A 16,465-nucleotide genomic window follows, 5' to 3' on the forward strand; every position below is an offset into this window, starting at 1 on the left:
CCAACATCATAGGAATGCTGTAAAGATTAATAAGCAAGTTAATACTGTTACAATGCTTCAATTACTGCTTGGTATTTAGTAAGCACTTGAATGTTAGCTATCATTATTACCTATAATAATAAAAACGTAATATGCTAATTAGACCGGACAGCCAGACGATCTTCCGGACGAAGCCGGGGCTCCAAGGGCCGAGGCAAGACACCGGCGGCTGCAAGGGCCGAGCCCCTTGCATGAATTTTGTGCATAAGGCCTCTAGTTTATATTTAGCTTCAAATAGTGCTTACAAATATTATTGATCTTTGTAACCCACACTTATTATGTGCTGTCAGAATTGCTAAATTGAAGGAATTTGTCTATTATACTCTGGTAAACAAATTTTAAAAGCATAAAACTAAACATTTTAAACTTTAGAGCTATAAAATCTATTTTTATATCATTTCATGTTACTATTTTATCATGTTTATACACATTTAACTTGGGAAGTTAAATATGGTAATGTTTTCTTTTTTATTTTATCTTTTATAGGTTGTGTAAATCCACTTGGGGTCACTGTTCCATATACAATAAGAACCCACCTATAGGATTTTCTTTTAGAAAATTATATATGCAGCTGGATGAAGGCAGCCTCACGTTTAATGCCAATCCAGACGAGGTAAGTGAAGAACTCGAGTATTTGTAACAGTTGAACTTTATTACTTTCTTGCTGCAATTTTCCAATAAACTTGCAAGTAAAATCACAAGTCACTGCACGTGCCTTTTCAATCACTGCAAAGCCCAGTATTTGAGTTATTGCTATTTTTACCTTACCATGTCACGTTCTAATCTCTCTGCCTGCTCACTTTATATGGCAACTTCCATGACACATGCAGTCCTCTACTGGACCTGATTGAGATATTGGAGCGCATAAAATATGTTCATGGAAGGTTATTTGCAGAATTTTCTCCTTGATTTGTTTATATTTAATAACAATGCTACTACTTTTATCAAAAATGATCACAAAATACATTGTTCTAGTTTCCAACACATCAGAATGTTTTCTTTAAATAATGCCTTTAACAATCTAATTTCATTTGACATAGAAACTGCTTTTAGATTCTGTTATAAAATTGAATAATTTTGTATTCATAATTTAATTTTTTAAAAGACAATAAACAAACACAAACAGGAAAAAGGGAGAGTGGGAGAAGCAAGAGTAACTGCTTAATAATTAATTAATTTTTTCTTAACATAATACATAGGAATGATCAAAAGACAATTCTTTCACTGACTTTTTCCCCTCCTGTTCTCATTTTAATATATCCTGGAAAGGTTCAAATTTTTAGATAGATATTTAAATATATACTAGATTTATCTTAGAAATCTAATATCAATTATAGAGCACTTAGAACTACTAGTTCTAGGTGTATTATTTTTTTTGTGGAAAAACTTAACTGGCAGTTGTTTTAATTTATCTAATTTTTAAAACCCAACTTTTTGTTTTATTTGTTGTGAAAGTATTAAAGGCTATTTAAATCACGCAAATATTTTTTAAATATCTTAACTTTTGCTTAATTATAATTAGAGAAATGCTTCTCCCATGCAAAATATTTAAATATTAAACAGAAATCCGAATTTTATAAATATGCATATAATACAAATGACACCATGTTTTTAAATTTAAATTGATTTTTGCTTGCCACATATGATTTCTTTCTTTGTTAATTTTTTTGTACATGAATGAAAAATAAAACATAACACCACTACAAAGGTTTGCCGATACATACACATTGTAAGTTGTCTTAGCCCCACAAATATAACAAAGCCTGGTACAAATATTTAAATTAGGATATTTATTCTCTCTCTTCACCACTGTGTAAAGAGTTTTTATTTTTAATGAATGGCAAACTGATACTTTGTATGAAAGTAGGATGATTTATAAGTTAAAGTGCAAATTACATATTTGAAGTCAGTACTGGTTTTTATAAATTAATCATTTTAGAAGGCAAATGAGTAGATAAACTATTATAAATTTAGGTTTTGTAACTTGTCACTTTATTGCAATTATTTTCTGGTGCCATTATCATAAAATACACTTATTTTACTTGTTTTTTTTAATCAAATTCAAATTCTATTTAAGTATATAGCAACAGATAGCATGTCACCTTTTTTATCTTGCACTATGAATACCTGCTCTGTACAAGAAATTTAACTAACCACATTATGTTTTTGAAGATTGGCATGGTTTCAGGACTTCATTATTTTTGTTTATTAGAATTAGGCATTACTTGATGCTAACTAAAACAGTTCATATGATGAACTTTATAGTAAGATATATTTCACATCAGTCTCTTGAGTTAATTGAATGATGATTACTGGAGAAGAACTGAAGCAGAATAATACAGTGTTTTACTCTAGATACTTAAGAATCAGGAAAGGAGGCTATTACAAGCCCCAGTCTTAATATGCCCAGTTTCTCAAGGCGTACTGGCTCCTGTCATGACTTATGCTGATGTTGAGTAAAACTGTCATCTTCAATTAATATTACTTGCAAATGTTACATTCTAAGGAAAATGTAACTTGGTAAGTACTGAGTTGTAGATTTACAAAAGTCAGAAAAGTTGGATGTAGCTATTGATATTGATTGTGGTAAGTAGTTATTTCTTGCTAAAGGAGTGCCAATTTTTTAAACAAATTATAAAGCCATTCTTTTTATGCAAAGATGAAAATATAGATAGGCCCTTATATACTAGAATGTGATGGATATTTTTAAATATCTAACTTGGAAAAGCTAGATGTTAAAATATAATCCTATCTTTGCAATACATATGTTAGATTATAGAGTTCTTGTTATACCCCCCCTAGAGTGTTTGGAAGTGGGAGGGGGCAGAGAAAAGAGGCAAAATTAAAGTTCTATTTTTTTTTTAATCTGACAAAAATTTTTAGTTTTAAGTCAAATGTTTGCTAAGAGAGGGATTGAAGTTATTAATTAAAGTAAGATTCTTAGATCTTCAGAGTTACTTATCCATCCTACCTCCCATTTTTATTGAGAGTTGGCTGTATTTTCTTTTTCTTTACTCCCTGGCCTGATTTAAAGATATCCTGGAGCATTCCAGAAGTATTGAACTCCCTGTTCCGAAAGGGGCACATAGTGCTGCCAAGAGGCATAGAGCTGAACCCTTCATAGTGACCTGTGGTTCCAGAATTCTGATTCTGTGCTTTTGTGAACATCAGTAACTTAGCAGGTGTTGCCTAGTAGCAAAATAGAATTCTGCCTTTACCTGAATGTACTTAGGATATAAATAGGCAAAGAAGGATATTGAAATGCACTTATAGGTGCAGAGAAATGAGGGGAAGTATTTTAATCGCTATATTCCATATTTTCTTTCATTGATCAATATAAATAATTAATGTCAATTTGCTTGTTTTTCCAAGTCAGGCCTTCAGAATTTAAATCACGTAACTGAAAGGGATATCCAAATAGATGTTTTCATGTAGAATTTCTCTGTATGAGTCATACGTTAGCCATACTTAGAAGACTTTTGCCACGTTTTTTGAGAACTAAAAATTAGCACTTTTTGGAGGGTGATTTTCTTTTTCCCCCTCCTCACTGGAGCACTGTCATCAGATGTGTTATTTTGGCTTAGTTTAAGCCTAAGAAGTAAATTCGTTTTGATGATATGTTTAAATGTAAGTGGTGTTTATTGTAAGTACTTGAGATAAGATGTATATAATTGTTCAGTATTGTAAAAAAAAAATAAAATAGTCTACCTTTCCATAATTTCTAGTTCTCTACTTAAGATTTGATAGCAAGCATCATTAAAATATTATCAAAATAAGAATACTTACAGCCACAGGGAACAAGATTCTCCAAAGGACATCGTTCATGTCACGGATATGGGTAACCAAACTCCACAGCAACTGGGGTGGGGGAGAAGATCTGCACAGTCTGTGGTACGATTTATCTAGCACGCTATTGTTGTATGCATGCCATTGTGATCTCAGCTGTATGTAAAGTCTTGATCTTGTGCATGAGCTTGTGTACTTTGTGGCAGGTGACCACATTCTAGTAAAGGAATGTGCTAAAAACCATCTGTTTACATTAGGCTGTATTTCCCCTGCATGTATGAGTTCCGTGTGTTGATTTTATCCCACTAGCAGTATTGTAATAAAGTAATTTTACTTATCATCCAGTCAGCTATATTCCTCGTGCTCCATTTAATATTGAACATTTTCTTGACCTAGTTATTTTTAAATTTAGTCTGAAAAATTGATAGTGCACATGTTTCTTTAAACTCTATTATAGGTTTATTTTTGTCTAAGTATGTTCTTTAAAAGTTTTTAAACATAATAATCCTCATTGTGGTCAGCTATGAGAAGTCTTTATTTTTAACTCTATCAGCACTTTTTTTTTCTGTGTTCATTCAAAAAGACCCACATGCATACAGTTTTATGCATTTTGTTAAATTGATCTGGGGTAGAACCTGTTATGAGAAATATTTTAAATTTGACCTGTGCATGTGTTTTAGATGGAAATGCATAAGATAATTATTTTTAAGATAATATATTCTTTTTGTTGTTGGACCAGCTAAAATATAATTAGGAAATTTGTAGGAGTTCTCCATTAAAGGAAGGAAAACAAGCGTTTATACTCAATTCTTATGAATAATATCTCAGAAATTAAATCTTACTGATTTTTTTCATTACCGTTACTTCATAGAATAGCAACAGTGATGAAAAAGAACTTTTATTTTTATTGCTAGAGATAGAAAATCTTGATTTGGTGTCAGAATTTACAGATAAGCATGTATTCTTTGGCAGTTAGATGAAGGTATACTTTGCATAATGTTTGATAGCATAAAGAAAGAAAGGTAAACTAAACTTCCTAAATTCTTAGCTTATGTTATAAATGGAAATATACTTAGGAATAATTTATCCTCAGTGCTCTTCACTTTGCTGCTCTACTCAGCCTATGTCACATTTTATGATCTGCTACCTGCAGTACCCATTTCTCCCTGTATGTGCCAGCTAGGGTGTTTGGGGCTTGGAGGACCGGAGAACCTAACTAATAATGGCTTAAGCCATATACATGTATTTACTTCAAATGACACCCAAAGATGGGTATCCCATTCTTGATAACAAGATGGCTACCGCTGCTCAAAATATCTCATTCTCATATGAAAATACCCTCAGCACAAAGAAGGCAGTCAAAGAACTCAAATTCCTTCTGCTTATTGGCGCGGGGGGGGGGGGGGGGGGTCTTTTTCAGGAGCCTCCAATGTACTTGTGCTCATTTCTTATGAACAGAACTGAATCAAATGTACACCCCTAGAACAACAGAGAACAGAATAGAAAGGATTACATGACTGACTAAACTTAACATGATTTAGTAACTGTGACTGAGAAGCTAGAAGCAATGAAAAGAGCGAAATGGCCTTTGAGCAGGCATCCAGGCATCTGCAGCACTATTTTTTACTAGTGAGCCACTTGGAAAATTTGTAATTCTGCTTCCCTTATTTCTGGACTCTGCTGGTTTAGAGGCCTTAATACCCAAAGGGGGAAATATTGTAACAGAGGTACAATTCCAATTGGTTGCTGAAACTACCTTCTGGCCGTATTAGGTCCTTCTGCCACTGAGCAAACAAGCCAAAACAAAACCAAACAAACAAAAAGGCTGTGAGGGTAGGTAATGATGCTGTGGTTGAGGTGATTAGGCCTAATTATCAGAAGGAATAATTACTGGCACACTGGGGGTGGGGGACAAAAGGTGGAAGTCAGGAGATGTCTTAGAGTTCCTTCTAATACCACGATATCCTGTGGTAAAAGTAATTTCTAAAAAAAAAAAAAAAATCACAGTATCCTTATATAGGCAGCAGTGAAATCCCATCACTTAGACTCTCACTATAAACCAGCCCCAGCCTCAAAAGTCAAATATAGATTATTCCAAGCTAATCATGTTAATTCTAGTCCCCTTAGCTTCCATAACATCCATTTAATCCAGTGGTTCTCAACCTTCCTAATGCCGCGACCCTTTAATACAGTTCCTCATGTTGTGGTGACCCCCAACCATAAAATTATTTTCGTTGCTACTTCATAACTGTAATTTTGCTACTGTTATGAATCGTAATGTAATTATCTTTTATGCAGGATGTATTTAGGCTACCCCTGTGAAAGGGTCGTTCCACCCCCAAAAGGGTCGCGACCCACAGGTTGAGAACCGCTGATTTAATCCATTCTGACCTGTGAGATTGAAGAAGATGGTGTGGAGAAAGATTTTTTTAGGTTTTAAAGAGAAACAAAGAGGTGTGTGTGTGTGTGAGTGTGTGTGTGTGTGTGTGTGTGTGTACACACATATGTACATTGCACACCCTGGACATTGGTGTATGAGGATATAATGATAGGAACACCAGCAGCCATGAAGATGTTAACAACATACTGAGAATGGCACATTAGAAAGAAAGAAAGGGGTCCATGATGCTATGTGTGAGCCTAACAACCCTGGAACCATATTAGTTTGCAACTTCTTGTTATGCAAGGCAATAAATTCCTTTACTTTTTTTGAATTGAGATTCCTGTTGTTTGTAGTCAAACACATCCGAGTACTGCCTAATCATCGTCCTCATCACTATTACTGCTATTACCTAAACTTACAGGAGTCTGATATGTAATCCCAAACACATTTTTATAAAAATAAGCATTGCTCTTTCTCATTAGTAAATTAATTTTATCCCCAGATTTGCTGATGAGAATTTAACCAGAGCAAAAGGAGCTAGTTGACAATGAAAGGAGTCCCTCACCAAATATAGCTTCTGTTCTCTAAGAATTGTTTACCCAGAAGAGCCAAAATGCTCAAGTTTATTGGCAATGTCCCTTCCTTTGGATCAGCATGAGAGTCAAAGTGAAAAACTGCCTCTCAGGCACTAAATATTATCCTCTATCTAGATAAGTTAATACTTTCAATCTGGTTGGTTACAACTAGTCAAGTCATACTAAACTGCAGGCCATTCACTCTTTCAAGGGCAACATGATGTGTGTATGGGTATATATGTGTATATATATCTACTTCTTTTTAATCTAACTTATATGTGTTGATTTTATGGTTAAGAAGGCAACTTTATCCTGTGTCTATTTAGGATAAAGATTTATTTTATTATTTATTTAACTTTATTCTACACTCTGACCTGACCACAATATATCATGGCCACCCTCTCTTGCCCTCTCTTGTCTCTAAGAGTCATTCTAGCATGTGGTTTAGGATCAGTCCACTGAAAGATGTTTGTAGACTCATCTTTTTAGAAGCTTCAATGAGAATCAGATTTCCCAGGCTTTTTTATAGCCGTATTCTAATTGAAAAAGAGATTTAAGCCTATAGTTCTCCATCGTTTATTTTTCAGTTGAACCACTTGTTGTATTTTTCTTTTGTTTTCTTCAGTATGCTTTGGGAGATACTAACTTGTTATCTCATTTAGTGTGGACTGTGTGGGGTAAAAGTAAACTGACATTAGGAGACAATGTATTAATCCAGGACTTGGAACTAAAGGAGAGAATCAAATTAGAATATTTTAATTAGAATATTTTAATACCACAAGACCTATATTACAAATTTTAAAGTGCAAAATGCTAAAATGAGCAATATTTTTTACTTTGTTTGAATTTTGTTACCAATTTAGATAAATGTACCTAAACATTTGCAATATTGTATTAATATTTTAAGTACATTTCAAATAAAAATTTATTTGGTTTTTTATTTCCTTTCATACCCTATCTGACCACCTTGAGACCTCTGAAATGTTCTTTATTATCTCATGTGACCACTGTTTTAATGAAACTTGACATCAAAATATCTCATTCTCATTGACATCACTTTCTAGATTTACTTTCTCAGCTTTAGTGTCCAAGGTAGTTGTCTCTCCTATGACTTTTTCTGAATCTAGCAGTTGCTGCTACCAATATCACAGTAGATGTCACTCCAAAATATAAGCGTTTTAACAAAACTCTAAAAGAAAATTATTTTCTCAATTCTTGGATGTCACCAATTATACAGCATCCATCAATTTAATTGTAGCTTTTGAAATATGGGGGTTTGAAGGACACACTACATTAAATGCGACTTTTTAGTTAACTAATTGTAGTATACACCTATACATAAGATTATATGATTTTCCTATATGTTATTATAATGTTTAGAGATTCCTTCATAGGAATCCTCGTGAACCAATTTTGGCCATTAGCAGTTAACTGTATCGTCAAAATGACATGTTGGTTTTTAATTATTTGGACTGGTGACTCAGAACTTTGAGAGTTTATAATTTGAGGCATTTCATAGCATACTGGAGTTTTGGTATAATTTATAGGTTTTTGTTGTTGTTATTAATTGTTTTTCTTTTTTTCTCCCTTAGTTGAAATAGATAATCCTTAAATTTACAGCTTTTCTTAAAAGTCAGCTGGAATCTTTTACATATATACTCATGTTCATTCAACAAATTTTAAGTATCTCTCCATTTACTAGTTATATGACTTTCACCTGGGGCAAGTTATTTAAACTCTTTGTGCTTCAGTTTCACCATCTGTAAAATGGGGAAATAATAGTTCCTATATCATTGTGGTGTTCTGAAGATTAAATGAAATAATGTATGTTTAGTGCTACTAAGAGCTTAGTACTTCTGAGTGCTCACCAGAATGTAGCTTTAAATTTATACTACAGGTACAACTACAACTTTACTACCAAGAGGCAGGCACAGCTCTCAGCTCTGGGGTTTTTCCTCTTTTGGAACTTTTTTATCTGATAGATAAATATTGACACCTAATGATGGTCCTTCATGAAATATGCATTGGTCACACCAACATCTAGCTTTTGACAGTGATACTCTTTGCCTTTCTTTTCATTTCCTGATATCTGATAAGCAGTTTTTTGCAAATATTACATAGCAATTTTTTGTTTCAGGGGTGCTACTTAGTTTAGTCTCTTTGAGGACATTGTAAGCATTACAATTAGGGGTCCAAAATTATGTTCAAAGTAAACATGTTTCTTGGATGGACAGATACTTTAATTACATGAATAAGTACATACATGTGCTGGCAGCAAACTACCACTTAAATCCCAACTTGCTTCCATTCTTTTCTACTATTAAAATTTGTTATTGTTTTTTTAATGTTATTTTGAAATTGTTTAAGAGCTGTTAAAATATTTCTATGAATGTATAACTTAGAATGTGGGTAATATGATAAAATTGTAGAGTTAGTCATTTAAATCAATACACATGCACATTGCAGATGCAATTTTAAAATTAGCTAACATTGGTGTTCAATTGTGTCATTTTCTCACTAGTTTGAATTGTTATTAATCATGCCTTCACCTAATAAAGTTTTATCTTGAGTTTTATAAAAATGTTTTCTTTTTCTAACTTCCAGATATATTAGAGGTAAAAAGGACATTTTCAAGAAGCTTATCTTAACTACCAACAACTTTGTCAATAATAATGACAATAATGATTGCTATATTTATTATTAGTAGTAATTTATCAATTAGGAAGTAATTTTATATTTATCATTTTATTGCTCTATCCCGTCATGGGTTTGACTCTTTTGGGGACTATTAGAACTCACAGATGTGGCTCTTTTTCTGTTTGAGGCTATTAGGACTAATTAATATGGACTTTTTGTTATCTAAAACCGTAGATACTGAGGTTCATGTTATTATGTCTAATGTCATTGCTTTCTCTCCTGTGAAGAAGAATTAGAAAGATCGATCCACCTCATCCATTTTCCCTGGACTCCCTTAGAGGGAATTTCCCATTTTTCTTTTAATTTTCTTTGAACTATTCCTCCTTAATATGAGATTTCCTATTAACTTCTTCTGGCAACAAATAATTTAGGGTGTATGTGTGACTGTTCTCTGCAATTCCTGAGCATTGTGCATTTTAATGTACTGAAAAGTCATTCATAAATTGTTCTTGGAAGATGAAATCCTTGTCAATTTAAACAAGTACATAAATAAACTAATTTCATTCCATATTTTGTACTGAAAACTGAACAGTATGACCTTCATTATCCTCCAGATAAAATGTGATGTTCTGACCAATTTCAGGAATTGGCTATAGGATACTGGCACTCTCTTCTCTCCACACTGTCACTTCTCTATTAAGATTGGGAGAGTATGGACAGTGTGTGCTCTCTCTTCCTAGGGAAGAGACAAAACTTAATCTGTGCTCAGATTTCAAACTAACATCAAAATTATCTTTATGTTTATTCTCCAATTTCCAGTGTCTCCTTTCCTTTGAGTTATAAGTCACACAGAGCCTTGCAGACAGTAGCCTAATTATGGGTACCTCAGTAAGAGGAAAACATTTCTCTTATAAAGCAATCTTTCTACATAAGACAACTTTAAAAACTTAGGCATAGGTTTTACTCTTATCTTTGAATCTAGTGACTGGATTGAGAATAGCAATCATTATATGTATGAGTAGGTTGGATTACCATGATTAAAAGCATTGTGTGACATTTCTGAAGTATGTGCTAAGGTCAGTGTTACACATATGAGATGGCATGGAAACTTACAGAAGGGAGAAAACAAGGCAAAAGTTATTGGGTAGAATTAACTAGAATGACAGGACAAAAAACAGATACCTAGTCTTATACCTTCCCATATTATAATCTTCTGCATTTATTTTACTTCAACTCTAAAGCAAGATGTTGATATTTATTTGCAGAATAACATACATATCCCTAGGTGAATTTTACCTATGCAAATTCTATGTGGGTTTTCCCCCCTTAATGATAGGACATGTTATATGACTAAATAGGGAAAATGAGAACTGCTGGACAGAATAAAAATTAATAGATTTAACATTTTTCTTAGTAATTCTGAAAGCACTCTGAAAAAGAAGAAATGGTATTAGAAGTCATCTTAATCATTGATGCTGTTATTTTCAACTAAGACAATGGGAATACTATTTGACCTATAGAGGGCTGTCCTCTGATGTGCTAATTATTTTTAGAAGTAATTAAGAAAATAAAATTTTCATAACATATATTGTATCTCCTAATTTTTATATCATTGCTTTTGATGTGAAAATACTGCATTTCAATTTTTTTATTTCACTGTGGATAAAATGTATACTTGAATATTAATATATTAGTGTCATATTAAAAGAAAATTAGAAATCTAGATTGAACTGTTTTGTTTTATAAGTATTTATTGTTAAAATTTTTGGATTGTTATTTTAAAAGCCTTCAATTTTTTTAAAAGAAAATTAAATACACTGTCCAGTTTGCTTTTCCTATTATGTAATGCTCTAGGAACAGGTTTATTGCCTAAAAAGTAGTAGCCAAGGTACTGGATTTTCACATTGTATACAATGGCAGATTTGAACAAAACTAGCTAAATCTAATTGTATATCCTAAGCTGTCTTTTAGGAAAATAAATTAAGGGTAATCCCTGGTATGCCACAGTGTTGTTTTATTAATGGTTTCCTTTATTGACCAACTGTTACACAGTGTTTCTGCAAAGTGCTTGTGCCGATAGCCAGTATTTTGAATTCCAACAGTACTTTTTATAAACTAAGACTTTTATTTTTAAGAGTAGTATTAAGTTTACAACAAAAGCCAGTACTTTCCTATTTGGCTTTGCATGCCTAGTTTTTTAGAATTCCCTTTGTACCCAAATATGTATATTTTTAATTCTGAACATATGTATGGTAGATTTTGCTTGTGAAGCACAACTGTGGATATAGTAATTTGATTTTTTTTAATTGGCTTTTTTAAAAGGTGAGAGAAAATAAGGAGTACTTATGTAATAGAAGAAAAAAAGTAGCTATATCTTAAAACATGAATTATTATGTGGGAAGCCATTCTCACAGTTAAGAAGTAAATGGAGAGATGCATTATATAGGTGACTAGCTCCAACACATCTTTTCTTCATTCTAAATTACTTCTTAATATTGGTTTTAGTGACTTGTTTATATTTTCTTGAATTATTTGGTTTTTGCCACCTAACAAATGACTTCAAAACAGCTCACCACCCTAATTTTATTGTGTAAGTCTTGGTGCTACATTTGCATAAAAAATTTTAGTGGAATACTATACTCTATGGAGACTGCTTTACAAAATTTCTTGGTGTTTTTTTTTTTTTCTTGAATTGCTGAAAACATCTGTTCTATTAAAGAAAAGCTTAACCTGAGATGGGATGAATTAATTTTACCTGAGTTCTCATTTTTTTATGTTTTTATTTCAGAGAGGAAGGAAGAGGGAGAGAGAGAGAGATAGAAACATCAATGATGAGAATCATTGATTGGCTGCCTCCTGCACACCCCAAACTGGGGATTTAGCCACAACCCAGGCTTGTGCCCTCGGGAATCTAACCATCACTCTGACTTCCTGGTTAATAGCCTGATGCTCAACCACTGAGCCACACCCGCCAGGCCTTCAAGGATTTTTTATACCCTCCACCATTGTTGATAGAAATCTTTACCATTTTGCTTCAGAATCCCAATCAACTCTCTTTTCCAACTCCTTCCAGATCATTTGTCCTCCCTAAGAAGAAAACAGCATGCACTCTGCTTTCTACTTTTATCACTTTTGGTACCCTTGTCTCTGGACCAACAGTGCTGTCCTTCCTGTCTGTCAGGCTTAGAAAGCACAGTGAACTCACCTGTGTTTTCAATCCTTTCCCTTGTTCCCCTTTTCTCTACCTTGCTGCTCCCATTATCTCATCTTTTTCTGCACTTCAGTCTTTTCCTCTCTCCATTGATGTTCCTTCTTTTGTTTCTTGGAAAAAAATTCATTGTACCTTTTTGCCCTTTCATTTTGCCATGTTTTTCCTCCTTGGTACTAATGCATTTTTCAAGTGAATGGTCTTGCCTTGTGTTCCTTCCTTAGCTTCTACTTGGACTTGAGAGTCCCCATTACTTTTTGGGAAGAGACCTTGAAAGTCACTACTTTCTTTTCTCTCAATCACCAAATCCATGCCCTCGTTCCCATTTTTGTCTCCTTGGGCTATCTAAAAGACAAAGGAAACTAGCCATGTTCTATGCTAGGCGCTTTCATATCCACACAAAAGCCTTTTAATTTTTATTGATTAGGAAACCGAGGCTCCTGGGTAAATTGTTTATGTTAACATAATCATTAAGTGGAAGAGCCAAAATTTGGTCCCTCTTCTGAACACTATGCTCCTTTAATTATACTATGTCATTGCATTGTAAACTTTTCATTTCCGAGACCTTACCCTCCAGGGCATTACTCTATCCCTGCTCTCTTCATTACCTGTTCTCTTACTGAGTCTTCTTATTGAAGATCCTTAGTCTGTACCTTCAACCCTCATTTTTTTCCTTTATGTCTTATTAAATTGCCAACTGCCTACTGTACGTTTCTAGTTGTATCTGTCAACATTTCTAAGACCATACACATCACTGTTTCCATCAACTCAATGCCCTCTAAAACCTGTGGGATTTTTGCTATCAGTTATTTTTTTTCTGTCAGTCATTTCTCTCTGCATCTAAGCCAGAAACATCAGTTATCTTTGTCTTTTACTTATTCTCTGGATTGGTAGCATATGAGTTTCTTTTTCATGTTTTTTAAAAGATTTCCTTTGCATTTCTATTGCTTTTGCACATGTGCAAGCCTGGACAAGTTAGGTTAGATATTAAAGTCTAAAAACATGTAATCCATAAAAAAGGAAATGACCAACAGTGTACATACTTGATGTAGATAACAATGTTAATTTATAACTAAGAAGCATCAAATGATATTAAAATGGTATTTATCATGTAATTAGATATTTATGTACTATTTAATGAATCATATTAGTGGTTTTTTATATTTTATGTAATTTTTTAAAAAATAGGTTAGAAATAGTTTTATATGTCTTAAATATTGATTTATAAGTAGGTATGAATAAATAACCTATTAAATAATCTTTAATTGACACTTCATCTTTGAATCACTTGGATTAAAATTAAGCACTTCTGATATGTTATTCTTTTAAATGCAGGGATTTTATTTTAAAAACTGACCATTTTTGCTGGGTGGATCAATTAAATATACAGTCAACTCTCGATTATTCAAACTAATGGAGGAAAGGATGGAACAAGCATTACTGTTTCTCTAGTCCTGCCCCCTCAGACAATTTCTGAAAGCCTCATTCCAAACAAATTATTCGGCTTTCCATCTTGATCATGTGACATTCTCTAGCCTTGAATCCAGGATGCAGTCTAATATACAGCTTGCAATCGAGTTGACAAGAAAGTTTCATGATATCACATTCTGTTCTTTATATACATTTTTTAAATCAGTCCTTTAGGATTGTTTTTATACTATTAAAATACTCATTAAGGTGTTATCTGATGCCTCATACAATTAGTTTTATATAAAAACCTTATCTTTGAATTATAATTTATAGATAATTATAACCTTTCAAAAGCATTACCTCATGGTACCAAGTTGTTATAAAAATTTTAATGTAAAAATTTTATGAGAGGGTTTTAAGAGTCTTTTATAAAAATCTTACAACTTTTGACTTCTTAATGTGTCTAATATTTCTGAGTAGTATGTGTTTATAAAGGAAAGAAATGCTGAAGGAATTTATGTGTGAAAACAATATGTTGGGTGTATATACTACGTCATTTTCTCTGCCAATTAACAGTACATAATGTGCTATTATCCAGACATAAGCATTCGTGGTAATGCAAGTATCTGAATAACTGTGAGTTGAAATAAACACACCTGCCTTTTATTTCAATAATTGCACATTCAAATCCACATAAAGCAGTTATTTGAATGTGATTTCCATATACATAAGAGAACATTGATTGGTTTTAGCGTTTGATTTTATGTTGATGTTTTGTCATTGTTTTAAACCTAAAGTAGGTACAAAATTATGGGTAATGCTTCTCTGGAAAACTTTGCATGCAGAGAAAAGGAAATTCAAAGATAAATCCTATGAAAACATAAATTGTTTTGTTTTATGTTTTGCATCAGTGTGTATTGGAGCTAAATTCTTGACGAATATAGCAATGCTTAAAGCCAAAGTGAACAACTCATAAACTGCCTGGGAATTGTGCCCACTTTGCTTTAAGTTAAATAATTTAATTATTTTTCTTTTCAGAATCAAGTTGTTAGTCTTTCATTTGGAGAATCTTCTCAAGAACCTATTTCCTTGAAAAGTGTATTAGAACATGTATCTGAGTTTTAAGAAATCATGTTTTTTTTTTATTAGACAGCGAAAGTGTTTGTGATAAGGCTTATTTTGAAGTCTATGTAGTAGTTTTTCCCTCCCCTCTTCAACACCCTCCTCTAATTTAGGCTGTATTTCTGTATAGTTAGTTTTAACTGACATGAGCCAGAAAATTTAATTAGGATTTTTTTAGGAGTCTTAACTTTGAATTTCCTACTTTTCATTGCATGTAAACTGTCAGCCACAAGTAATAGTTTCAGTTCAAGTTCTAGCTTGTATTTTGCATGTTAAAGCTATACAAAGTATATTTAATGCTAGAAAGAATTATAGCTATTGTTCTGCTATTGCCTAATTGCTAAATTTATAAATAAAGACTGATTTTATTTATGAGATTTGTATTTCTGCCTTAGGGAGTGAACTACTTTATGTCCAAGGGTATCCTAGACGACTCACCAAAGGAAATAGCAAAGTTTATCTTCTGTACAAGAACACTAAATTGGAAAAAACTGAGAATCTATCTTGATGAAAGGTAAAAAAAAAAAATAATAATAAAGTTTTCATCAGAAATGAGTTCAGTAATATTTTTTATGAGTTGTTTTACTTTAAAACCTATACTACAAGCCTGGCCAACATGCCTCAGTGATTAAGGGTTGACCTATGAACCAGGAGGTCACGATTCAATTCCCAGTTCAAGGTATATGCCCAGGTTGCAGGCTTGATCCCCAATGTGGTGTGTGCAGGAGGCAGCTGATCAGTGATTCTCTTTCATCATTGACGTTTCTATCTTTCTCCCTCTCCCTTCCTCTCTGAAATCAATAAAAATATTTAAAAATAATTGAGTAAAGATAGGGAAAAGATTTTTGTAATTTACAATTTTGTAAATTTGTCATTTCTTTGTGAGCTTTAACTTGCCTATAAAGAAAGCAAAAATAAAAAATAATCCCACTCATACATGCAAAATGGTAGCCCATCATCTTTGTAATAAATCAAAACCAAGTATTTTTGAATTGCTGCAGTCCTTTTGTATTTTTTTAATAACTAGCCATAAAACCTAAGTGATTGGGTAACTAAAAGTTCTGAATTCTAAAATTGCCGAAATAAAAATCAGATAGACATTGTAATCATAAACTCACAAATCCTAGGGGTAATAAATATATATTTTCAGATCAATACTGCACAGAAGTGTCACGGACAACTTTGAAAATCCTGAAAATGTGTCATTTAAAAGTATGTTATACACAGAAATGATGCTGAGTAGTCATTAATCTGTGCTCTAAATCAGCGGTCACCAACCAGTGGTCCGCGGACCACTGGTGGTCC

General features: G+C 32.9%; 1 protein-coding gene across 2 annotated transcripts in view; it reads left to right on the forward strand.

Moving 5' to 3' along the window:
• FBXO8 (F-box protein 8) overlaps positions 1–16,465 on the forward strand; it is a 40,276-nt gene that overhangs the window by 18,052 nt on the left and 5,759 nt on the right. For both annotated transcript variants that reach the window (XM_005882689.2, XM_014530354.1), the window contains exons 3-4: positions 526–652; positions 15,556–15,674. In XM_005882689.2, coding sequence (XP_005882751.1) covers positions 526–652; positions 15,556–15,674 — 246 coding nt within the window. The remainder of the gene's footprint in view (positions 1–525; positions 653–15,555; positions 15,675–16,465) is intronic.

Source organism: Myotis brandtii, unplaced genomic scaffold, assembly GCF_000412655.1.
Source record: "Myotis brandtii unplaced genomic scaffold, ASM41265v1 scaffold733, whole genome shotgun sequence".
Classification (NCBI taxonomy): Eukaryota; Metazoa; Chordata; class Mammalia; order Chiroptera; family Vespertilionidae; genus Myotis; species Myotis brandtii.